Here is a 27,690-nt window from a genome sequence, read left to right as displayed (position 1 = left end):
GAAAACTGTAAAGATTAAAAAAGAGAAAAGCAGCCAGGCACTGGTGGCTCATGCCTGTAATCCTAGCTACTCAGGATGCAAAGACCTGAGGTTCTCGGTTCAAAGCCAGCTCAGGCAGAAAAGTCTGAGATTCCTATCTGCAATAAACTACTCAGAAAAAGCCAGAAGTGGCGCTGTGGGTTAAGTGGTAGAGCATTAGCCTTGAGCACAAAGAATCTCAGGGATAGTGTCCAGGCCCTGACTTCAAGCCTCAGGACTGGCAAAAAAAAAAAAAAAAGGGGAAATATATAAAAATGAAAGGAGGATTATCACTACAGATCATACAGATAGCTTAAGACACCGCATAAGATATTATGAATATCTTGATGCCAATAAATCTGAAAATTTGGATGAAATGTACAAATATCTAGAAAGTCCAAAGCTTTAACAAATAAAAATATAAAATTTGAATAGTTCTTTATACATAAAAGAAACTGAGTATAATTAAAAAGCCCATCAAAAAACCAACAGATGCAAATGGATTTCATCAGTAAATTTTTTTAGCATTTAAGAAAAATGTCAAATCTATAAGACTCTGCTAGTTAAAAAAAGTGATAACATAACTTTCTCATAAAATTACAAGAACTAGTGGGATGCTATTGGCTCATGCCTTTAACTTTAGTTACTTAGGAGGCTGAGATCTGAGAATTGTGGTTCAAAGCCACACCCAGCAGGAAAGGCTGTTGAGACTCTTATCTCCAATTAACTACCAGAAAACCAGAAGTGCAGCTATGGCTCAAAGTGGCAGAGTACTAGCCTTGAGCACAAAAGCTCAGGGACAGTGCCAAGCCCTGAGTTCAAACCCCAGGCCTGGTACACACACACATATATACACACACACACACTACAAGAATGAAATACAATTACAAAAATCATTACAACAGTAAGAGAAAACTGAATCCCTACCTTATAAACAATAACAACAAAAATGTAAATGACCTGTGAACTAAATTTGAATGGCAAAATAAAACTTAAAAGGATTAGAAGAGATCACCTAAATATTTTTAAATGGCATTAAAATCACTACTACATAAATAAAACATTGATAAAATCAGTTTCATTAAAACGCAAAGCATGAACCAGGCACTGGTGGCTCATGCCTGTAATCCTAGCTACTTAGGAAGCTGAGATCTGAGAATCACAGTTCAAAGCCAACCCGTGCAGGAAAAGTCTGTGAGACTCTTATCTCTAATAAACCACTCAGAAACACAGAAGTAGTGCTGTGGCTCAAGTGGTAGAGTACTAGCCTTGAGCTGAAGAGCTGAGGGACAGCACCCAGCCCAGAGTTCAAGCCCCAGGACTGACAAAAAAAAAAAGGCATGTATTTCTATTAAAAAACAAAACTAAAAACTCAAGAGCTGGGTGCTGGTGGCTCATGCCTGTAATCCTATCTACTCAGGAGATTGAGACCTGAGGATCATGGTTTGAAGCCAGCCGTGGCAGGAAAGTCGACTTTTTTTTTTTTTTTTGGTTGTTTGAGGACTTGAACTCAGGGCCTGGGCTCTCTCCCTGAGCTTCTGTGCTAGTGCTCTACCACTGTGAGCCACAGTGTCATTTCCAGTTTTCTGGTGGTTAATTAGAGATGAGAGTCACAGATTTTTTTCTTGCCCAGGCTGTCTTCGAACTATGATCCTTAGATCTCATCCTCTTGAGTAGCTAGGATTACAGGCATGAACAACCAGCGCCCAGATTCTGTGAGACTCCTCTCCAATTAACCAACTGAAAACCTGAAGTGGAGCTGTGGCTCAAAGTGGTGCCTTGCCCAAAAAAGCACAGGGACAGCACCCAGGCTCTGAGTTCAAGCCCTATGACCAAGCAACTACAACAACAAAAACAAGGCATCAAGAAGTAAAAAGGCAAGCTAGGTTCATAAAAATGAATTACACAAGCAATTTAAAACTACAAAATTACTTGAGTATAAAGGTTAGTGTAGTGGTTGTCTTAGGGATATAACAACAGGGAAAGCACATGAGGAAAGCTTCTGGGGTTCAGATAATTCTGTCTTACCTTAGGTGGTAATATAGCAATATGTTTGCTTTATGAACATTAACAAAGCTATACTTTCAATGACTGTTCATTATCCAGTACAATTCAGTAAGAAAACTTGCCTCAAAACCATTAAAATTATATTTTTCCCAATAAGAATTATAATACCATGTACCTAGAGATATTCAAGAAGTTCTAAATTCACTATAATTTTAGTTTACTCCCTTTTGTTGTTACTTATCAGGCAGGTTCAAAGTTTAAAGGAGTCTATGTATTAAAAAGATGATTATGAAACTAATAATTAAGATTTTTGTCCTAAAAGATATGAAAATGTATCCTAAGACTAATAGTTTAAACTATAGATTACTGGTAAAGAAACAGGCCAATCAGTGCTACATCAGAGAGCTTGGTTATGTAAATATGCAAATTGAGTATATAATCAAGACTAATTCAAACTGTTGGGGAAAGGACAGGCTCTTCATTAGTTTGAACCAATACACTGAAAAAGCAACAACAAAAGCAAATTTAGGTTTCTATTTCCTAAGTCCTCTACCCTCAATTTCTAAATGGCTTAAAAAATTGTTTCTATAAAGATAATGATTTTTCATGACTTTGGGAGCGAGGAAAGGCCTTTCTCAGCATGACACAGTCTAGAAGCTATAAGAAATAGATGAACAGATCAGATAACTAAAACATTAAAAAATTTCTGCATTGAAGATTTTAAAGTCAATATACAGAACTAGATAAAATACTTAGAAAACATAATGACAAAGGACTTATGAAAAGATTCTACAAATCAATGAAGAAAAGATGATTATCTCAGGAAATAATAAGCAATTATTCACAAAAGAAATATAAGTAATGAAACACATTAATAAGCCAGATATTACCATTAAAATGAAATCTATGTATTATGTATCAGACTAGCAAAAATAGTTTAAAAAGAAAGAAAAAAAAGAGGTCTGACACATCTGTCCACACCAGCCCAACTTTTTTTTTTTTTCAGTGCTGTTCTTGGGGCTTGAACTCAGTGCCTCTTCTGGCTTTTTTCTTTTTGCTTATGTGGTGCTGAGGAATCAAACCCAGGGCCTCATGCATGCAAGGCAAGTGCTCTACCACTGAGCCCCCTTCCCAGCCCCATCCCTTAGCTTTTATGCTCAATGGTAGCACTATACTATATGAGTGATAGCTTTACTTCTGACTTTTCTGGTGGGCAAGTATTAGCTAAATGAAAAAATACATAAGTATACAAAAATAAAGATGTCCACCAAAAAATCCATTAGTAATGATTGAGTACACAAATTTTTATGCATTATTACAAATTATGCTACTCTTCTACATGTTAACATGAAAATAAGTTCACAGTATATATCTAGGTTAAAAAGAAAACTCATTCTAAGAAAATAGCACAACATGATTACAGTTCTTATGAGAAAAATAAGATTCAAACCATCTATTTATGACTATATTTCTAAATATCACCTTAGCTTCATGAGACTTTCAGTTTTACAGTAAGGATGAACATTTTATATTTGAATGATATTTAAAAAATCACTAGGACTTTGGCTATGGAAAAAAAAATCAAATGTTCTTATAATTTGGCCTAAAATTCCCTCTTCTGGGAATTTATCCTAAGAATTACATTAGCGATTATAAAAGAAATGTATGTGCAAAGAGTTTTTTTTTAACAGTAAACTTTTTGGTGGGGGCAGCCCTGGGGTTTGAACTCAGGGCCTGGACACTGTTCCTGACCATCTGTGCTCAAGACAAGCACTCTACTGGTAACTTGAGCCACAGCTCCATTTTTGGCTTTCTTGTTGGTTAACTGGAAATAAGAATTTCATGGACTGGCTGGGAAGGTGGCTCAGTGGTAGAGCGCTTGCCTTGCATGCATGAGGCCTTGGGTTCCATTCCTTAGCACCACATAAACAGAAAAGGCTGGAAGTGGCACTGTGGTTCAAGTGGTAGAGCAACTAGCCTTGAGATGAAGAGCTGAGGAACAGCATCTTGGCCCAAAGTTCAAGCCCCACAACTGACCAAAAAAAAAAAAAAAATTTAAAGTAAGAACTGTAAACAAATTCAATCCATCAAAAGTAAAATAGGTCTTGGCACATTTGTGCAATGGAATATTATGTAGCAACAACCCATTTTCAAATATTAGAGATCACTTACAAACGTACAAGATATAATTTAATGAGGGCTGGGAAGGTGGCTCAGTGGTAGAGCGCTTGCCTTGCATGCCTGAGGCCCTCGGTTCGATTCCACGACTGGACCCATAAAAAAAAAGAAGATATAATTTATTTGTTTTTTTGTTTTTTTTTTTGATCCAGTCATGGGGCCTGAACTATGGGCCTGGGCGCTGTCCCTCAGCTCTTCAGCTCAAGGCTAGCACTCTACCACTTGAGCCACAGAGCCACTTCTGGCTTTTTTCTTTTTGCTTACGTGGTGCTGAGGAATCGAACCCAGGGCCTCATGCATGCAAGGCAAGCGCTCTACCACTGAGCCACCTTCCCAGCCCAAGAAGATATAATTTAATGACAATTTTTGAATATTATTTATGGGTGGAGAAACTCCAAAATAAAACACCAAAATGTTAAAAGTTCTAATCTAGAGCCAGACAGTGGTGGCTCACACTCATAATTTTATCTACTCAGGAGGCTGAGATCTGAGGATCACAGTTGTTTTCCACAAAATTCAGTTTACTTTTTAAATTATTTTTTGAGATGATAAATCAACAACATTAAGTATTTTATATATATTCATTTTAACTCCCCAAATCTTCATGATGAATAACTTTAAAATAAAACTTTAGAATAAACATTTTCTGACTTGTAGGTAAATACTCCTCAAGTTGAACTGTCATATTCTTTTCTTAGCAAAGAAGTAATATCAACCACATTTTTATTTATTTTTTGCCAGTCCTGGGACTTGAACTCAGGGCCTGGGCACTGTCCCTGAGCTGCTTTGGTTCATTCTACCACTTGAGCCACAGTACCAATTCCAGCTTTCTCTGCATATGTGGTACTGTGGAATCAAACCCAGGGCTTCATGCATGCTAGGTAAGCACTCTACCACTAAGCCATATTCCCTGCCACCAATCACATTTTTTTTTTTTTTTTTGGTCCGGTCATGGGTCCTGAACTCTGGGCCTGGGTGCTGTCCCTCAGCTCTTCAGCTCAAGGCTAGCGCTCTACCACTTGAGCCACAGCGCCACTTCCGGCTTGTTTTTTTTTGCTTATGTGGTGCTGAGGAATCGAACCCAGGGCCTCAGGCATGCAAGGCAAGCGCTTTAACCACTGAGCCACCTTCCCAGTCCAACTTTTTTTTTTTTTGTCAGTACTGGGGCTTAAATTCAGGGCCTAGGCACTGTCCCGAAGCTTCTTTGTGCTCAAGGCTAGCACTCTACCACTTGAGCCACAGCACCAATTCCAGCTTTTTCTATTTATGAGGAATTGAACCCAGGGCTTCACGAATGTTAAGCAAGCATTCTACAACTAAGTCACATTGCCAGCCCCACATTTTAAATGTATAACTTGCAAGTGTGTTTAATGATGAGTTCTTTACTGAAAATATAGTAATTCTTCTGCATTTTCAATACAACATAAATTACTTTTATAAAACAACAAATTGCCTAAAGTTAGCCAACCTAGCCATAATTGAGGAGCTATTCCTATTCTGCTTGAAGAACAATGCCCTACATGCCAAATGCAAGATGACACATGGAGAATTATATCTGAATAAAGATTTTTTTTTTCTAAAAGTAAGTCTACTATCTAACATCTCCTTAGTTTGGCATAACTTTGTACCTACTTTAAAAAGCAGCTGACAAGAATACTGGAGATGAAGAAAAAATAGCCAGCAGAGCTCTACAGAGAGAAAGACAAGATACCCAGTTTACTATGTATGGCAGTGATTTCTGCTCCATAAACAGAGTTTTCAGCCTGGGGCTCTAAGAAGCCTAAATCAGCCATCAATTCTTAACAGCTGCAAGACTCTACATGCGCACAAATGCTTACTTCTCCCCCTCATCAGAGGCTAGAAGTATCCCTGTACCTGTGTAGCTCAGTACAATAACTATATACTGGGATTACTCAAAAGTCCAGGTGAATAGATTTTTTTTCTTTCATAATGTGGTTCAATTTGTCTTATAAATAGCTTATTGGAGTTACAAAAATTAGCCAGCTTTACAGAAAACAATTTATTAAGTGAACAAAGACTGGTCATCATACTCAAATACAGACAAAATACTGTGACTAAAGCATGCACTCAATTTAGAGACATTATTGACACACATTAGCTGATTTTATTGGACTGCTTTTCTTATTTCCATAAATGGTAGGTGTACCAACAAATATTAAGAACAATAATTACAGTACATCAGAGGCAAACGTTATACATACAATGGAATAGACTACTGGGACACAAAACTAGAACTTTATTTAGAATACAAGCACACAGACAAATATGAAGCAAAAACAATGAGCTGATACAAATGAACACATCTTAGTGTAAAAGATCAGTGAGAAGCAAAAGAAAAAAGAAAAAGAAAACAGTACTATATACTTTTATTAACAACAAAAAAAAGGTTCATATTGTTACAAGTGTCAACTGGCAGAGGGTTAGCTGACCAAGAGCACCAAAGCCACATGTCTTAATACATTAACAATATTTCCCTCCAGTTCAATTCACCTTTCTCCTCTTCCTTTCACAATGTAGCAGCTTAAAAAGTTTTCAATATGATTTCAGTGAAACTGACACATAAGTGCTTTCTTCCACATAACCCAGTTAGAGGCCAAGAGATCAGAAAATACACAGAAAAAAGACATTCCATCAAATTAGGGAAAAGCAAATGTACTCTCAAAGAACAGTACAGTACATACAGTACAAGCTATCTTTTCTCATAGGTTTTTCTAAATATTAACTGTGGTTATATTTCTAAACATATGTCTGCTCTTAAAATGATAAACCTGTCTTTTTGTTCCCAACTAACTTCTAAGTGAAAGTTAAAAGGAACCTTAAACATATTGGTGAATGCAGCATTTATTTTGCAAAACCATGCAGCGCCTTCATTTTAACAGAGATGAATCACAGAGTGATTCTGTTAAATTAGAAGAAATTCATCCACAGTAGGCCCCAGTGGCTTATGCCTATAAATCCTAACTACTCAGGAGATTGAGATCTGAGAATCACAGTTTGAAACCAGCTAGGGCAGACAAATCCTCAATTCTTATCTCCAGTTACCAGTAAAAATCAGAAGTAGAATTGTGGCTCAAGTGGTAGAGCACGAGCTGTGAACACAAAAAGTCAAGTGAGGGCAAGAGGCCCTGAGTTTAAACCTAGGTATTGGCATGTATGTTAGCATGCATATGCGTACACATGCGCACAGGTGCGTGTGCACACACACACACAATTAAGTATCCACTGTCTCACTAGCTTTCAGGCAATGGCATTATAGTTCTATTTTCATATTATAATGTAAAATGTACAAACTGTTACTTACTCCATTACTCATCAGGAGGCTATTCTGGAAAAACTGTCTTTAGCAGTGAGAATGTTTAGTCGTGAAGTGGGGCAGGGGAGATGGAAACGCTATAAATTAGAAACCTAATAAATATATATATATATGTATTTTGATAAAAATTGCCTTAGGCATAAAAGCCTCAGGACAAAGAGATATACAAAATATAGAGAAGACTCAAAGGAGGGAGAAAATCCAAGAGCAAGATTTAAACACGTGTGCCTGTTGCTATCTACAAGAAACTGGTACTCATCAGGCTATATTATGTCACAATCTTTGGCGTCCAAAATATAAAAGAAATTCTTGGTAAAGGCTTTGCTTGCAAACTTCTTATGCAGTAATCAACAAATGCTTTTGTGTGACCCTGGAGGCCAATAGACAAAGGCAGCCCTTCTTTAAATCATACATAATTGAATTTCTTTTTATTGCTTTATCACCTCATTGATGGGTAAATGTTTAAAGCATATTCTGGAGGAAAAGCTCATAGTTAAAATCTGCCTTTCTTTTAAGCAAAGAACTGTGTGTGGAGGCTTGATGAATTAATTTTATATTCTTAGAATTAAATCAGTAATTTCAGCAGCAATGTATCCAAATAGAGCGATAGCTGTCGCTATGTCTCTGACAGTCACACAAAGCCTCTATATAATTCAGAAGATCACCCCTTCATTAAAGGACCCTTGTAATTATAAACCCACTGAACTGATAGAAAACCTTGCACTAAGTGAGGCATTTTGGAATGGTGCTATAGCAGCCTTCTTGGGTAATGTTGTCCAAAAAGAAATGTACTCATTACCTGACTTACGTAATTGTAACCACTTCATATATCACCTTTATAGTAACAATAGAAAGGTAAAAAATCCCCCCCCCCCAGGAAGTAGCCTTAGTATTTTGATAGTTTTTCCTTATTTTTAATAAGTAAAATGATATTTCTCCCATGTTGAACTTTAACAGTGGAGTTCATCTGTTAAAACATAGTTTGGAGCTGTTCAGGCCCACAATGAAAACTACCAGGATTTTTACCAAACAGGTCGCCAATAAGCAACTCAGGAAGTCTATACAGATATAGAATGCAAAATCAGTGGTCTCTCAAAAGCAGACTGTGATCACTAAATATTCTTGTTAAATACAACTCAAAACAACAAGCCATGATAGCCAACTAAATTAATCTATGTATCCCACAGTTATTTGATACCCACTTCAACCTAAACTGATCTAGTTAGATATGGGAAAATTATGATGCCCCCTCCCCTGGTCATTTTAGTGGGTTTTTCTTTTCTTTTTTTTCCAGAGCTGAGGACCAAACTCAAGGTCTTGCACTTGCCAGGCAAGTGTTCTTCCACTGAGCTAAATCCCCAACTCCTCTAGTGGGTTTTTCTGTAAGGTGCACAAGTGTCTAAAGGAAGAAAAAAGGAGCAAAGATACAAGGGATAGGAGTACCGGAAGAGTTCAGACTTTGCACTTTCTTTCTCTTTTTACAAACAATTAGCAAAGTTGGAAAAAAAGCTGACCTAGTCTGGAATGACACAGATAAATCAAGACATTCAAGTTTGGCACCACTTGACAACTACAATATTTCCTTCTGTAGAAGCCATTAAGTTCTGGCTCAAAATATTAAACAACAAAGTACATATTTTCTCAAGTCCCACATACAAATGTTGACTGGCACAGCCTTGAAGCACCATTCTCCAGCTTAACTGCAATAAGTGACAGTAGCAATGGTTGACAATTCCACATGAACACTACACAGATATGAAAGAGCACCTAGAACATGCAAAATATCAAAAATGACATCACTGAACACCATATAATGCATAGAAATTGTAATGGTTTTTGGCTTTATATGCTTTATAAAACAGAAGTTCTTCCATTAAAAATGCTATTTAAAAAGTTGGAATAGTGTAGATATTGTAGATTATAGATAGAAAAGTTCAGTTAGATAAGGTTAATCTACGTAGACTAATAGTAAATGTGGATCTGGTACTTTATTCAATATAAATAATCAATTATAAATTAACTTGTAGTGACACTATGAAGGTTTTTGATTTATAAAATGTAAGGATTTTAGAAAATAAGCAGGCATAAAAATCACTAAAATACTATATGCACAATTACTGTTAAGATTGTATATTGCTGATGTCTTCCTGATTCTACTTACTATAAACAAATAAATTGTGCCAAAGCATTTTTTAAGCTCTTGGAATGAATGCATAAAGGTAAAATGCTTTCTAATTCCAGTGTAATACAAAACAAATGTTATAAGTGTAGCCAAATTCATTGCTGCACAAAAGACTAATAATTACATTGTACCTTTTCTTGATATTCTTCCATTTTTCTCAAATATGATCTAGTAAATATAATTTAAAAACTAAAAATCTGTGAAATTTGTATTTGTGCTTGACTTTTTTCAGAAAAAAAAGCAAGACAGAATGAGAAATACTTTTTATTTCTGTGTCTTTGCTTTGAATTTCCTTTGTTCGTTACCCTTGTTTCTTTACTAGTTCTAAATCAATATACTCAAGAAACATCCAATTTTTGTTGACAGAAATTTGATTCTCTTGACAGAGGATGTCTAAGTCTTGAAGTATGATGTTAAAAAATGTACTGCAGATTTAAAGAATATATTGCAGACTGACCTCAAATCAGTAATATAGCTATGTAAATATACACATTAATTCACATTATAATGTAAATAGAAATTTACTTTTTACTTCATAATCTATCATTGGAATTCAAATATTTTATGATCAGTTTGTTTCACAATCATAATTGAGAACTAAATATAAGTGGAACAGGTTGAGAGAGATCCATTAAAACAATTGTTTAGAGATTATCCTAGTAAGTTTCATAAGAAGTTGCTAAAAATCAAGATATGACACTATAAAATGAAAATTGAAATTTCACATTCAAAACCAGCTTATTTGCAAAGTGGCAGCTTGAATCTACTCAGTGAAAAATTGAGGGTTTAGAAAACAATTAAAATTTACAAAGAAAAAAAAGAGATACTCTTTTATACGCTTTTTCTAACTCAGAGTTCCAGAGTTGTTTTTCCTCCCTAAATTTTATAGATCTTTAATTTATATAGGAACATAACACCAAGAGTGCTAGGATGCTCATCCTGCAGTAACTCTAACAAGGTGTGAGCACCTGGACATTCAGCCCAGCTTAGAGGCTGTTTATTCTTTTGGAAAAGAAGACTGAGGTCAATGAGATATTTTCAGTTTTACTTTCCAGTCAGCATACCTAAAGGATGCATAATTGATATAAGAGCAGCTCATTTGATCTAGAGTGTCACAGAAGGAAGGGACACGTGGAAAAAATTCCCAGGGAATGTGTGTTTGAAGATTTTTCCCCCATTCTTGTCTCCTTTTCCTTCCCCTGCTCTCTGGAGGGACAGCATGGTTCACCTATTCTTTTCAGCATTGGAAAACTGTAAGACTTCTTAGGTCTTCCTAGGGCTAGCCAATATAATAATTCATCATAGACAATGAGTTTCTTTTAATACTCAGACTTAAGTAATACTATGATTAGAATTTAACATTCATTGTTTGCATAAAACTCAATTTCACATATTAAAATGTTATCTTAAAAGTAGTACAATCTTTAGTACAAAATCAGTTCTTTCACTCAGTTTTGGCAGGCCTAACTGATCAATTTCCTTTTCTTTTTTTATGGGTGGGTGTCAATTTTCAAATAGGTAAGATCATAAACACATCTGAGTATCTTTCTTTTTAATGCTTAGAAAAAAGAAATCAGCCCAACTACTCAGGAAGGCAAAATTGAGAGACTCTTAGTTTGAGACCAGACTGAAGTACACAAGATTGCATCTCAATAGGAAAGGCTGGATGTAATGACCAAAGCCAGACTCTGTCTCAATAATCAAAAGTAAACTAGGTTGGAGGTGTTTATTCAAGTGGCAGAGTGACTGCCTTGCTATTAAACCCACAGCAGTTCAAAATCTAGTACCACTAAACAGAAAAATAAAATTATTGTTGTGTGTGATTTGCTATTATTATCCTCAACCCCCTGTCTTTGCTCTGTCTCTAGAAGTGTACCACCCATGTATCTCTTTATCCCAGTTCTATTTGATAAATAAGGTTCTCTGAAAATTTTATCCTAGCTCTATAACTCTGCCTTAAGAAAATCTATACACAACATCTCAGGCAGTGCCAAGTAGGAAGGCAAAGCAGTATTTGAATATCATGCATTAGGGGAAAAATAAAAAATATTGAGAATGGATGACCTTGCTAATGGTCTGTTTGTACTGTATCATATAGTAGACCCAGACATAAATCTTGAATAAGAATTCTATTTAGGAAAAATTTACCAAATTGCTAATTTTGCAATATTTATACCTACTATGATATTTATACTGTGTTGGAGATTGAACTTGTGCATGCTAAGCACATACTCTACCTCTAAACTATATCCTCAGCCCCTAAAACTCCTCTTCAATGACTGAAAAAATTACCTTAGTGCAATAAATTATTATTTACTCCTCTTGATTTTTACTTTAGGCTTGGAAATTTATTTTCTGCATTATACAACATAGTTTTAGTTTATAGACATCATGTATTAAAACTGTATTTTTGCTAGGGAAATAAGGATAAAAATATAGCTTTACTTTCATATAGAAAATTAATAAAAAGTAGGGGGATTAAAATCAGAAGTGCTTATCTCATATTAAACTGTGGAGAAAATCAACCTACAAGAAAACACGAATAATTTCAGTCTATTTCTAATTCTAGGAATCATATGACAGTATTCTCTCCCACCCTAACCTTTCTGCTGTAGCAATCATAATTATTCTAAAACAAACATCAATAACCAAATACCTCAGTTGAGAATCTACTGGCACCAAATTTGTAGACAAGACCAAACTCCTTGGAAGACTGGCAACCAGTATTTCCTATCTGGTCAATAGCAGTATCTGCCTATAATATTGGAGGTAGAGAGGCATTCCCTTTGCCTATAACTACCTTGTCTAAAATTAACAAGGAGCTCTCTTGAAACTGGGTTTTTGGCCTTACTTGTGGTAAAAATAAACAAACAAACCAAGTAACAATCAAGCATCTCATCCTTTGTGCACCTGTGCTCACACACACACACTCACCTATCACCAGGACAAAGTGTTAAATAATGACACAAATGTCTGCTCTCTGAGAGCTAGTGGCCAGGGGGAAGTAGACTTTGCTCATTGTTTTGTCTCAAAATAAGTACAGTTACAAGGCCTAAATAATGCTTTGCTAACATGCCAAAATATGGAGTCAAATGAATAGTAATGATTTTATTATACTGTGGACTGTGTTTACAATTTACCACCAGGGTTTACTAGAGAAGCACAAACTAAGCAGGAAATGATAGAACTTAATGAGATCTGGATCCAGTTTCAGAAACTATGGTCTTATGGATTAACTGTGACATAGTTCACTCCCTTTACTTCTCATTTCCTCATTTGCAAAAGAGAACTAATACTTATTTAAAGGGATTATTATGAGAACTAAAACAACAACATAGAAGCACCTGGCAAAACAACACATTATAAGCACTCAACGAACGACAGACACTGATGACAAATCTCTACATTTTTAGGCATGTGTGTACTTATGTGAACACAATGGATGCTACAGAAATGGCTTTACCTTTTTCTGATTTTTAAAACAGACTCTAAGAAAGATACTCCACAAAATGCTCAAATAGTATGTACTCCACAGAAAATCAACATATTCAATGAAGAACTAACAGATTGTAGGAACACAAAGTTTGGAAGACAATGCAAAATGGTATTGGCAGAGAACTTTTTTCTAGGCTCTCAAAAATACAACTTTCATTACAGTGTCTTACATTTTGAGTGCTGGAACTGTTTTTGCCTTAAAAAAAAAAAAAGGTTGAGAGCAGGAATTATCTGTACCTCTCCCTAGGTCTAGATCCTAGTTGCTCAATAAATAAAGCCAATGATTCCAGATGCTAAGCTATGACTGAAAACCAGAGACCTAATCTATGCAGGAAAAACTTCAGACCATTTTTTTTCTAAATCAGGCAGTGATTTAACTTAAGGCAAATGAATTAACATAGGGAAATGTTAAGATAGGAAAAAGTTATAAAATAAGCATTTTAGTAGTTATATGCATTTATGAAACAGCCAACCCATCCTAAGAACACTGACCAAGAATCAGAATCTTAAAACTAAGCTATCTTTGATAAATACCCTAAATATCTCTAACCTTTCCAAATATTATGGTTATAGTTTATGTTTTAAAAAAATTACATCTATGGTTTCTAATATATTCACATGCATATTGAATTAAAATTGAATTATGCAAGTGTATCATCCAACTTCTGACAGATGAGTTCAGTGTCTCAGCTTTACACAATGAAAAACTTCCATAGTCATATGAAGGGTACCGGAGAATTTATTATATTATTGGCCTTAAGTTGTAAACTCTGTAAATATGGTTTTACTGTTTCTGTACAAACTACACAATGGCCTGAGAAGGCAGCACGTACAGTTGTAGTCAACACCTGCTTTAGACGATTACATTTTTACTAAAGCGCAGATATGATTTTTGGCATCTACCTCTGTCACAGTGTTTAGTGATTTTAAGTTAAAATTCATTTGGCAATGGTATATTCTATGTATTGTTTAGAGCAGAACACAAAATTTAGAGGTAGCTGCAGATTTTTCATAATTTAATTATCTCAAAAAGTTACTATAATTTGACTGTGCCTCTAATAAGCCACTCTTCACAAGTTTTTTGAATCTACATGTTCCTATTTGGTTCGAGTTACCACAACAAAATATAAATAAGTAACTTTAATTATATCTGTGTAAATGAAAATGCAGCATAAGTAAGCAGGACAATTTTCATTTCAGTACCTCAAAAACCACAGGGATTTGAGTTTTCTAGTTCTGCTTTCAGTGCATACTGACTGCCTACTGTCCTGAAACAAAACTCTTTGCTGTCAGAGACATGTCAATAACTTAGGAATTATGTCGATTAAAAAATACACAATAACATTTAAAATGTTTCATTGAGACTTTTAAACAGTGAGTTAGCCCACATTAAAAAAAACCTTATTTTTAAAAGACACAGTTCCTTAAAGTAGGCTGTCTTGTATACTTGAGGACAAGCTCTAGAATAAAGAAAACAAGAACGTTTTGTAAACAGGATGGGGAGAAAGATACGCTGATTTAAAACGAATGGCAGCAGGGGTGGGCCTGGGCTAGTGCACACAGTGTGTCATGGTGTCATGGTGTGAAAGATTACAGCATCCCTTTTAATGAGTCTTCAGAGATGGAAAGATGCTCAAAGATAACTCTGTCCATCTCTGGCTTAAATCACTGGGAACTAATTACAAGTTGGTATTAAAAGAGTGAATAGAAAAAGCTCGAGTGAGATGAAAGATTACCATTCTTTCCCTACAATCTAATTGATTTATTGTGATCTCACCAAAAATGGAGATAACTCACTTTCTTTTCAAAATTGTTGAAAATATTAAGATAACACATATAGAAATATATCATCTCCCTTTCTTCTTGTTTCTAGATGAATAAATGGATGCTTCTCTGTGAAGAGAAAATCATGAAAATGAAGTTAATTCCACCCCACAGAGCCCATGGCAGATTTCCTTTTGCAGAGCTATATAAAAGGAACAGGTCTTTATGTGCTTATGACTTAGTGACAGAAAGAGCCCTGAAAAAGCTCATCTTTGTGACAAGTTAGCAAAGCATATCAGAAGGAAATCTGTCCTCAGCATGCAATGAATTAATATATTAAAAACCATCTACCTTCCTAGCTAATGTGAATTATGAGGTTACCTAGAAGAACAAATATCTCCTAACAGGATGTCAAGCTACTACAAATCAATTAAGATGTGAAGCCCCTTGTGTGTTAATGTATCAGATAGGAGTCTAGGTCAGCTGTACTATGATGTTAATGTCTAAATTTATTTTTTTTTTGAAGGATCTTAATCATTCTTCGAATCTTGAAGACTGATGTATTCATAGTCTGCAAGATTCAAAAACAAAGATCCTGGAAAACCATTACAAATGTCTGACTAAATTAGTTATTATTATTATTATAACTCCAGGATACCACATATATATGCATTCATATTTGCTTTAGAAGAAATTTGCATATTTTCAAAAATATTTTGAATTTGGCTAAACCTAGTAATAAACTACCATTACTTAAAGTGAGTATAAATATTCCTTTGATCTCAAATGCAGAGTCAAGCAACCCCTAAGAGAAAAGAGACTGAATTTAACATTTACAAATTATTCAGGAGATCTGAGCTTTGAAAAGAACAAGTTTTCCTGTTGTCTACTAGTGCTTCTTGATTTTTCCTTAAGACTTCCATTCTCTACCTTCTCTTTATGCCTGATATACATATAATCTAATGCTTGAGAATATTTTCACAGTTTTGGTAGTTTTAAATGTCTTACAAATCTGATAATCAAACTTGTCATTTACACTGACCTGGGAACAAGGAACATTATGCCCAGGTCCAACACACCAGTGAAAATGAACCATGTAACAGTCTTTTTTTTTTTTTGCCACAATATCAGACTTTGCATATTATTTTAAAATCACATATCTTCCAAAAGAAAAAAAAAAAGGATGGCACCTTTATGTCTGCTTCAACTCCCTTTCCCTCCCCAAAGGAAAGATATTCTCTAAACATTTGGATTTTCCAACATGGTGAAAAATGAGGCACAGGAGGTAAAACTCTTAAGTTAAAAAGAATATATAATTCAAGGTCCAGCTTATATCAATTTTATACTTTGATCTGGCTGAATACCATTTTGTGTGAGTAGTAAAAGTGTTGTCTCCTACTGATTAATATAGAATTTTAAAAAATAAAAAAATAAAGCCATTTGTAAAGGAGACCAAAAGTGAGAGGAGAAGTAGGGAGGAAAAGCAGGAGTTGAGGACACAGTGTTTAAGATGACTCTCAGTTTCCTTTCTGACAGTTTTCTTAAAAACCAAATTCTTTCTCTCCTGTTGCCTGAGAACCATGATAAAGTTTTGTCAAGTCTGTAACAGTAATTAACATGTAATCACTCACAAGTACATATTTGCTTTTAAGCTATAAATACTATGGCAGTAATACTAAACTATTGCCACTGTCTTATTTGTAAAAAGAAAAAATATATTATATATTTATATTTTTATAAAGTTAATTAACACTGAGGGCAGACGGAAGGGAAGGAGGAGTGGTGGTTAATCACAGTTTCTCAGGACCCAATAATCAAACTGGGTTCTTGCTCAAGCCACCTGGTCAAGCAGTGTCTGAGGAGGAGTCATAGGAGGCGGAGACGATGAAATTGCCACTGTTGGAGTGGCCGGCCACTGACTGGGCGGCCTGCTGGCTTAGGTTGTTGCAGATGAGTACCAGCTGGTTGCTCTGGGCCTCCGACAAGGTGCTACAGCTCTGATACACGCTGAAGTTGGTTTTCCTGCCGGGGATGTTGCCCTTCTCGCACATGGTCTTCACCATCTTGGCCAGCTTGTTCTTGCCCAGGGCTTGGCAGTTGTACCAGTGCAGAGCCGCCAAGTTCACCACTGGCTTGATGGACAGGTAGAAGGGGGCATCCTCATAGCGCATGGCAGGGGGCCGCCTCTGGGCATACTCCTTATAGTCCTGCACCGGGCAGGTCTGTGGGGCGTGCTGGGTGGCATACACACGTGAGTCCGTGCCCCCTCTCTTGGTTTTGGCGTTCAGGTCACCAGTGTCTTGACCCATCCACTCCAGGTACTCTAGGCCCGTTTCTGTGACTCGGAGCCGGATGTCGCCCCACTTCAAGGTAGACCCATGGAAGCCCGTGCAGTGGCCGAAGGCTTTCGTGTTGTTGAGCCAGACGAGGTTGAGCAGACCCTCCGGGTTGTACCGGCTTAGCAGCCCTCTTTTGCGCAGGATGAGCTCATCCGCGAAGGTGAGCTTCATGGACTTGTGCGGCTTGTTTCCTTTGCCTTTGCAGCGGAGCTCGATTTGCTTCTGTTTCAGGGCCTCCTGGGAGCGCTTAAACTCCTTGTCCCTGGTGATACTGTAGCCATACCTGTGTTCCTTCAGGTACCGTTCTAGCCCACACTGATAATTCGCCAGGCTGTTGGGTTCGTACTCGGACCCATCTTTCTGCCTGGCATCAACAAAGAAAGAGGCAAGGTAGGCATCCAACTCCTTGCAAGGGATGACATAAATCTCTCGGGTTTCCGAAGGGTACTTGGAGATGAGGAACTCCCGGAAATTGCGGAGCGCAGTCTGCGTGCTCCGGATGGTTTTCTCATTCTGCTCCCTGCTGAGCTCAGCTGCTCTTTCATCCTGGTCTGCAACAAACGGGGGAGGGGAGGGATAGAGAGGGTGTTGATGAGTTCAGACAATGCACTTTCTACTCTGAAATAAAGTTTCCTTTTATAACGAAAAGAGAAAGAAGGATCCATTTTACAGAGATCACCATCAATGGTATTTACAGATCGGTCAACACTATCAACGCCAACGACAGTCTCACCAATGTTCTAGACAAGAGAACGGCCCACAACCATCAAAGTGAACTTCTCGTGTCCACTGGTGTCACTGTGTCGTGTGTCACTCTTTGCAGGAAGAATAAGACTGGAGGCAGCCTTCCTTTGGGGGAGAATGTGGGGCAGATATTTATCCTATGGATAAATGGAGGACCACTTGAGAGCTGACGATGCATTCTGAATCCCTACACTTGTGGAATCAGAAGGTGGTACTGGACTATTTTACTGAACCTGTGCATTTACTTTCACACATCCCTAGAAATATAGTATTAAAATGACTGAATGGAGGTTTGAGGACAGTACATTTGATATTTGCTCTTCTCTACCAACTCAGGCAGACATAGTTTATAAGTATTTTGTTTGTGACCATAACTTATAATAAGTAAAATAGCTGTATTTTTTGAGTAAAGAAAGGACTCAACTTCTCAGCTAGCATAAAGCAATGATAAAATGTGAAAATTTCAAGGCTGTTACAATCAGTCAAAATGTCTTTTCTTGGATACAATGTTTTATTTTTTCTGACTCATTATTTATACTCTGCCTCAAAGACCTGAGTTGCTTATGACTAGGTCACCTATGACTAGGAATGCTGCTGGTCTCATAGAGTTCACTATGCTTCATATTAGTCAAGATGCCCAAACAAATGCATGCTACTTGGAGGCAGTCCTAGGAACTTGCATCTTAATCAGTACCTCTATTCTCAGAATGAGGTTCCAGAGACCACACTCTGAAAAACAAAGTTTTATTGAGTCCTATGAGGAAACCCTATTCTATTTTACCTACTTCTTTTTCTTTTACAAGTTTGATGCTATAACTTAAATAGTATTATTTTAGTTAGTATTTAAACTTGGGACTTAACATTACTAATAAAAACTTTTGAACAACAAGCACAACTATTATGTGAGATATGGTAACTCAAAAAGAAGCCCTAAAGATGGAATTGCACAAAGAAAACCAGGATACATGGTTGATAACACACTGATGTTGTTTTTTCTATTGATTCTTGAGAGGCAAACATAGTAGTTAAAACAACAAAAAACACAATTTCTGATCCTCAAGCATTTTGTTTATTCCCAATCATGTAGAGAAAACTTCACAATCATTTGTAACTCTACTTGGTTAAAAGTCTGTTATTACCACACCCAGTAATAAAAATAAAGTTTCTAATAACTAATTTTATTCATGAAATATATATTTTGTATTACTAAATACAGTTGTGAAAAACCACGTTATTTTAAAATGACAATTCTAAAGCAGAATTGCTCAACTACAGATTGCTTTATAAAATAAACTCTACTTAATTGTTAAGATATTTAAAAATTTTGAGTTTACATTTCTAAAATTCAAATATATGAAAGTAGGTGTTTTGTTTTGTTTTGTTTTGTTTTGGTGCCAGTCCTGGGGCTTGAACTCAGGGCCTAGGCACTGAGCATTTTTGGCTCAAGGCTAGCACTCTACCACAGCACCACTTCTGGCCTTTTCTTTGTAGTATATTGGAGATAGTCTCGTAGACTTTCCTGACCAGGCTGGCTTTGAACCACTATCTTTATATCGCAGCCTCCTAAGTAGTTAGGATTACAGACGTGAGCCACCAGGGCTAGAGAAAGTAGATTTTATACTTCAATAAACTTAAACTTTCAGTTATAATATTTTTCCCCAGTTGAAATTGCTCATGTATCAACAATAATGATTCCTATCTCTCCATCAAAAACATGGAAACCACAAGTTAGAGGTAACCTTTCACCAGTTGGCTTCTTTGACTATTTATACATAAAGCCAAAGGGGCCAGGATACTGGTTATTTTGGCTATTTGTTGAAATATCTATCATAGCAGTCTTTAACCTTCAAAGACTTTCTTTTTTGGGGGGGGGTCCGGTCGTGGGGCCTGAACTCTGGGCCTGGGCGCTGTCCCTCAGCTCTTCAGCTCAAGGCTAGCACTTAAGCCACAGCACCACTTCCGGCTTTTTTCTTTTTGCTTATGTGGTGCTTGAGGAATCGAACCTAGGGCCTCAGGCATGCAAGGCAAGCACTCTACCACTGAGCCAACTTCCCAGCCCCACCTTCAAAGACTTTCTAAGAAGTAAACATTCACAGACAAAGCTAGGGAAAACATGTCCAGTTTCTCAACTTTCACATGGGATCTTCTATGTAACTTCATTATCAGCGAGGAGACTGAGTTTATGCAAATCTACTAAGGTACATGTTGGAGGAAGAGTATAACAGACTGAGAATCCAAACAAAAGTTACAAATCAATGATTAAATCTATTATATTACATGGATGCTGATGTAGGTGAAATCATTTGTATATGATCATATAAAATGATATTTATCGAAATGAACTCTAAGAAATGGAAAGAAGAGTTTTTTAAAGTTACTTTTTGCAATTTTTGTTTTGTTTTTTCCTTTTTGTCACCGTTTTTTATTTTTGTACTTCATGTCTTATATGTAAATTTATCTGTTTTGGGGAGGGTAAGGGGAAGCACAGTAATAGTAGGACAAAGGGTGAACTAATTCAGCAGTGATACTTACTAGACACTATATTGGAAATGAACTATATGACTTGGGGAGGAGGGGGTATGAGGGAAAAATTGGGAGAAAACATGGGAAGAGGTGACACTGTTCAAAAAGAAATGTACTCATTACCTGACCTGTGTAATTCCAGCCCCTCTATATATTACCTTTACAATAAAAATAAATTTAAAAAAGGAAACATACTTTGGGGCCTGAGCTGAAGTAATCTGAATTAGCGATTTTCTGAGGGTTGATTCTCTAAATTGGAATTGTGTTCTGCAGGACTACTAAAATATTCAAGATCAAGTAAAGGCTGAAATTTTTACCCATTTTTTTCCAGATTCAGTAGGTTTGCAGTCATAATAATTATGTGATAACTATTATCAAATCATGTCATTAGATAGATTCTTTTTTTTTTTTTTTGACCGGTCATGGGGCCTGAACTCTGGGCCTGGGAACTGTCCCTGAGCTCTTCAGCTCAAGGCAAGTGCTCTACCACTAGAGCCACAGTGCCACTTCCAGTCTTTGCTGCTTCTGTGGTGCTGAGGAATTGAACCCTGGGCCTCATGCATGCGGGGCAAGCACTCTACCACTGAGCCACTTTCCCAGCCTAGATACAGATTATAACTTACTCAATCTGAATTCTCATTTTATAAAATATTCAGTTTCATTTATGTCCTTTATACAAAAGTAAACTGAAACTTATTTTTGAAAGCCTTTGGGTGTCAGTTTAAAGTTGAGTGATTGGTGCTTTTTTTCAGAGATAAGAACAAATGTTCCTTTGTCAACTTTTTCCTAGAAGCTTGGAATGTACTTTGATTTTACAAAAATTAGGGAGAATGACAAGTAGGTTTAAAATCAAATAATAGTAAAAAATTTCAGCTAATACCAAAATCAAGTAAGACAAGAGACAACTGATAATTATGGAACAATTATAATTATCTTGTATTCATCTTGGGATATAACATATATCCAATAAAGCAGATGATATTCAACCCACTAACTGCAGTGATGAATTTCCACAAACAGATTTCATTTGTGAACCCAGTACCCAGATCTAGAAAATAAACCACAGAAGCCATCTTTTTCTTATACTAAGAAAACGGCTATCTTAACTTGAAGTTTGGCTGGCAAAACTAAACTATTATGGTAACACTCATAAATGGATTCAGGAGGTAAACACTTTTGTAATTGGCTTTTTTTGCCCAATGTTGATTGTAAGTTTCACTCACACTATTGTGTATATCCACAGGTAGTTTATCCTTATTGCTGTAGAACATTCCAGTGTATAAATTAATAACACTTCATTTTTTCTATTCTGTTGGACATTGCATTTTATTAGATTTCTGTTGTTTTCTGTTTGGGACTTTCTCTTATTTTAATTAGTATATATTACAGGGTGGGGACAATTCATTGGTACATTTCCACACATGTATACAATGCATACTGGTCAATCTCACCCCTGTGTCCCTTATCCTTGCTGCTGCTTAAAACGATTTCAAGTTTCATTTTCATAAATGCAAACAAATCACCTCAACCAATTTCATTATCATTATTCCATTCCTTGTTGGCTCAACCCTTTCCTCTTCAACAGAACTTGTTTTATATTTTTACTGTGTATTAATTTTAATGTGTATTAAGTGCACCATAGAATTACACCATAGCATTTCAGATATGTATATATTTTTCTCAGAACAACAATTTGGGGTTATTTTTAACAAAACTGCTGTGAACATTCTCACAGGCATCTTATCATGATCATATGTATACATTTCTCTTGGGTGTATATTTATTTATTTATTTAGGGTCCGGTCGGTCATAGGGCCTGAACTCTGGGCCTGAGCGCGGTCCCTCAGCTCTTCAGCTCAAGGCTAGAGCTCTACCGCTTGAGCCACAGCACCACTTCCGGCTTTTTTCTTTTTGCCTATGTGGTGCTGAGGAATAGAACCCAGGGCCTCATGTATGCAAGGCAAGCGCTCTACCACTGAGCCACCTTCCCACCCTCATTGGGTGTATATTTATAAGTGGAGCTGCTTAGTCATAAGAAATCATCGGCTCAGCCTTAACAAATAACCAACATTCCAAAGCAGTTTCATCAGTGCCTTCCCACCATGATTGTGTGAGAGCTCAAGTTATTCTATATCCTAACACTAAGAACTATCAGTCTGTCTTATTTTAGAAGAGGTAGGTCCTACACTAATAATGTTGAACACACTTCTTTCTAGGTTTTTGGCCATCTGGATATTCTCTTCCATGAAGTGCTTATTTTTAGTGTTCCTTGCATCACTGGTATGTTTTGGTTATAAATAGAGTAGATAAGTTCTTCTATATAGAAGGCCTAAGGCTTTGGCTATTTGAATGAATGACCTCTTGTTCTTCTAACCGTACTATTCAGAGCCATAATACTTAGCACTAAAGCTTCTCCAAAGAAGAATCCACACAGTGAAGTGTGCTTTCAGTAAATATAGCTAGCACATCAATAGGCCTGAAATATCAGCTACTAGGAGGTCCGAAGGATTAAGCTCCAAGTATTCTCTTAACAACTAACAGATCCTATCTCAAAAAAACAAAAACAAAAATGAACAAAAAAACCCAGACAGCACTGGTGGCTCACGCCTATAATCCTAGCTACTCTACTCAAGGAGGCTGAGATCTGATCATCACAGTTCAAAGCCAGCCTGATCGGGAAAGCCCATAAGACTCTTATCTCCAATTAACTACCAAAAAAGCTGGAATGGAGGCATGGCTCAAGTGGTAGAGCACTGGTCTTGAGCAAAAAGGTTTGACAACAGCACATCCAGGGCTGGAGTCCAAGCCTTAGGACCTGCACAAACAACAACAAAACCTACAGCAAAAAGGGCTGGGGGTATAGCACAGCTGGTAGTGTCTGATTTGGGTTACTCTCTGTGACCTAGAGGAGGTCCTAGGAAAAACCTTAGAACCTCTCAAGAACGCTTCCCAATGAGTCAAATTTTTATGTAGTCATGATTTTCTGTACTTATTAGTCTCTATGCCCCTTTAATCCAATTATTTCCTTCCTTGTTAGGAGAATCATGGAAAAACACACAATTAGTGCAGTAACTTGTTATCACTTAATTTGAAGAGATTTGTGTTAAATTTAAATTCAGCATTTGCTTCTATTGCTGCAGTATTTAAAATAAAAGCAAATTTAGCCACCACATCCTTGTGTGATTTTATTAAAGTAATATGTCTGAAGCAATACAAATTGCTGATGCTTACCTTCTCCTTTATTATTTTCATTTAAGAGAAGAGTTTTTTGCCCCATTTTTCATTTGGTGGAGGAAAAAATAATATCTGAATTCTCTTTACAGACTACTGAATGTAAGTCAATAATCTTATTAAATAAGAACGTTTTTTTAAAAAGTAAAAAGAATCTGGTGAGTAGTTTTATATTTGTGAAGCTGAGGTTGGAATGTTTAATCCACACGTGAGAGTACTGTATTATACCCTAACACAGTAGTCTAGATTGGCTTTCATCTCACTGTATAGTGCAGACTGACCCTGAACTCTTGATCCTCCTTCTCAGCCTCTCCAGAACTGTGATTATAGATATGCACCATCACACTGTTTCATTTTTGAAAATAATAGTAGCTGTCAGTATCTTCAACATATTGGAAATAATAGTGGCCTGTGTTTAAGGTATTAAACAAATGATGGTAATTTTCTAATTGCCATAAAATGTTTTTAACATTTGGTGTTTTCTTTCTCCTTCCAATACCAACTCCTTGCTCATTTTTTATGCTTTTAATGCTTTTTCAAACTAGGGCATTTTCTAGGATTGTTAACATCACTAATTGAAACTAGATGTGTATGCTATTATAGCTATCTGACCAGCAAATTATTTTTATGCTCAGTTAATCTTTTCCAATCTTAGTAAAACACATCTCTCACACACATCAGGAGGACTAAAATTTAACATAATTGTACCAGTTAGTACAGTATAATTTTTGATAGCATTTTTCACTGAAACAGGATTCACTTATATAGATATTAAGTGGATTGCTCATTTCTCTTCAGTATATGTTATATGACTAGAGACTCTGGAGAAATTTCTCCTTAGTAAGAATTCAGAAAACGGAACAGAGCACATAGTATACTAATATTTATTATACCAACAAAGGGGCCCTAAAGTACAGGGAAAAGGCCTCTTTCTTTTCCATATCAGGAGATGTGTCTATGTATGAATTAAGTCAGGTCAAGGGAAAGTATGCAAGGGTAAGACACTGCATGTACAAAGGAGATGACAAACTAATCTCCCAGATCTTTACAATGGGGAATTATCTCGTGGCCAACAAGTTGCAGGAGTATGAATTTTTAGCAAGTCTCTTAATGGTTCTACATCTAACACGCATAGTCCACAGGGAAAGTACTTTGAGAAACAATGCCTTAGCCTTGCCTTCCCTAGGTTAAGGCTCCTCAGACTTCCAGAAAGCCTAAGCCCAAACCCTGTCTCAATTATATGCTACTACAACAGCAGGTTCTAGTAAAAATTATTTATTTCCCTGGAAACCTATTTGGATTTAGCCCTTTTTATGGGGGGAGGGTAGTTTTAGTGGCTTGAGCACAGGGCCTGTGTACAATCCCTAAGTTTTTTTTTTGCTCAAGGCTAATGCTCTACCACTTTAAGCCACAGTTCCACTTCCAGTTTCCTGGTGGTTAATTGGAGACATACCCCTCCCCCCACCAGCCCCACTGCAGATCTCAGCTTCTGAGTAGTCAGGATTACCTGCCACCAAAACCTGGCTAGACCTTTCTTCTTTTTGTAACACCTTTGGAATTATTCTGAAATTAAACATTTACCTATTTGCCAAAGGCTATTTAAAATCTGTATCTTATCTGACTCCTTTTGCCTGGCTAATGGTTCATGCCTCCAGTTTTGCCAGTAAGAATGCTGGTTTCAAATTCCAGCAATGGTGCTTAACCAGAGTTATCTGAATCCATGTATTGTTTGGACCTAACCCTTGGTTTCTTCAATAGTAAAATAGTCACAACTGTATTTCCCTCTTAAGAGTTGTATAAGGGTTGAGAAAGACAGGAAAATAAACCATCTTAGCTCTGTGGTGGGCACCCTGTCAGCAAGCTCAATCCTTTAAACACTGCTGCTTAGGAAATGTGTTCCAACCCACTAAATCTAAGTCTCTTTTTGACTGACTAGGGGATGTAGCTTAGTGGCAGAGCACTGGCATAGCATGTACAAGACTCTGGTCTGATCTTTAGCATCAGGACAGAAAAGAAAGGAAGGGAAAACAAAACAGCAAAGTGTTTTTTATCTCACCTGAACCTCCCTATAAAGGACACTAGTATTGGGTATTCCCACATAAATACATGGACACATATGAACTGGAGTTAGTAGATATATGTAAAGAGCTCTTTGTAAGACCTTAATTCCCTAGGACAGAGAATCCTGTGTACTGATAAGCTTACTGCATGGCTGTAAGAAGAGGCACCAGGACTATGAATTTAGTATAGTATTAAATAAGGGTATAATCATCAGGTTTTTTTCCCTTCTAAAAATGCTGATATTTTAATTAAGGAAATAAGATAGCACAAAATGGCCAGAGTTCATCTGATAAGCGTGAAACTAGAGGAAGCTCCTGCAATTTCAAAGTTAATTCTAAGTCACAGAAAGGAAATTAAACATTCTGTACCAGAACAAAGGCAAAGGAAGAGGAGAAGAAAATATTGTATTATAATTAATAGCATTAAGGAGTACTTTTGTCTTGGCAAAAATAAATTCTTAAATCAACTTTAGAGTATGGCTGCATTTGTAGGCTTAGCACCATGAAACCTGTGACAGTAATTAATGTAATAAATCATCCTGTGGACTTTTCTACAGTATCTGACAGCATTCATTGATATATTGCTTATTAGAGACTTTAGAGCTTTCTCTCTCACTTCTTTATTATACTGCCAGAGACACTGAATCAAGAATACCTTTTTGTGTTGTGTCTGAAATATCCGCTACTGGTGTAATATATAAAATATATAGTGAGCTGCTGCCAGCAGCCTTTGATATACGACATGTCATATACATTTCAGAAGCAATCTTGCTTTTTTAACTCTCATTTTCCTTGACTTAAGGCAGTAGAAGATACATAGATTCACTGTAGATGCAATATTTACATTTTCCACAGAATGTAAATTCAGTAATAAAGTCTCCATTTTACACTTGTTTATCTCGCCTTTTTAGTTCACTCTTTAATGATTCACATAGTATACAACACAGAATCTTCTGAACAGATATAATGTCATCAACTCACATATGATTTTTCACTGTTTTTAACATCTGATTTTTTGGTAAAAAAAAATCTGTTCAGCATCATTTCCAAAAGTAAAAACTAGATTCTTTCCCAGTTCAGGAATTCAGCCATGACTATTATATTTCAATGAGTTTACATACCTCTTTAATTTGTTGTGCATAAGTAACTCCTAATTTCTAAGTATTTGAAGTTTAAAATATAGATGGTACTGAGGTTGAAGGCATGGCCAATGAGCAAAAGCATCAAGTACCTGGTTCAAGTCCCGGACTCAGACCAAAAAAATAATAAAATAGATAAAAAATAAGATGGTTTAAAATATAACTTTTATATAAGGAAAGGAGATTTTAAGTACTTTTCCCTAATAAAATGCCTCCATTAGTTTCATCATAAAATAATAATATAAAACACTCTCTTAAAATACTAAGACTATAAAGAAGGTAAAAACTATCCAAAAGTAGCCGTTAGAGACATTTTGGTATATATCTTTCCAATTCAAAAAATTTCATAACTGGTCCCCTGTCCCCCCGACCCAAAAAAAAAGCACTGGTGGCTCAAGCCTGTAGTCCTAGCTTCTCAAGAGGCCGAGATCCAAGGATCTAAATTTGAAGACAATCCTCTAATTAGTCATCAAAAAGCTAAAAGTATATGTGTGGCTCGAGTGGTAGAATGCCAGACCCGAATGAAATACCCAAGTGAGAGTACAAGTACAGGGGAAAAAATTACCTCAGGGCTAGGAGCATGACCCAAGTAGTAAAATACTTTCCTAGCAAGCACAACCCTGAGTTCAAACCCTAGTATTACCCACAAACACACACACACACACACATACACATA

General features: G+C 36.5%; 1 protein-coding gene across 1 annotated transcript in view; it reads right to left on the bottom strand.

The window, feature by feature from the left end:
- Window positions 1–16,523: 16,523 nt before the first annotated feature.
- Window positions 16,524–27,690, bottom strand: part of Kiaa1958 (KIAA1958 ortholog) — a 104,810-nt gene continuing 93,643 nt past the window's right edge. Inside the window, exon 3 of the mRNA XM_042695118.1 lies at window positions 16,524–17,868. Coding sequence (XP_042551052.1) covers window positions 16,823–17,868 — 1,046 coding nt within the window. The 3' untranslated portion in view covers window positions 16,524–16,822. The remainder of the gene's footprint in view (window positions 17,869–27,690) is intronic.

The sequence above is a fragment of the Dipodomys spectabilis genome, unplaced genomic scaffold, assembly GCF_019054845.1.
Source record: "Dipodomys spectabilis isolate Male_0828 unplaced genomic scaffold, ASM1905484v1 ptg000006l, whole genome shotgun sequence".
Lineage (NCBI taxonomy): Eukaryota > Metazoa > Chordata > Mammalia > Rodentia > Heteromyidae > Dipodomys > Dipodomys spectabilis.
This window is presented reverse-complemented; position numbering and strand designations above follow the sequence as displayed.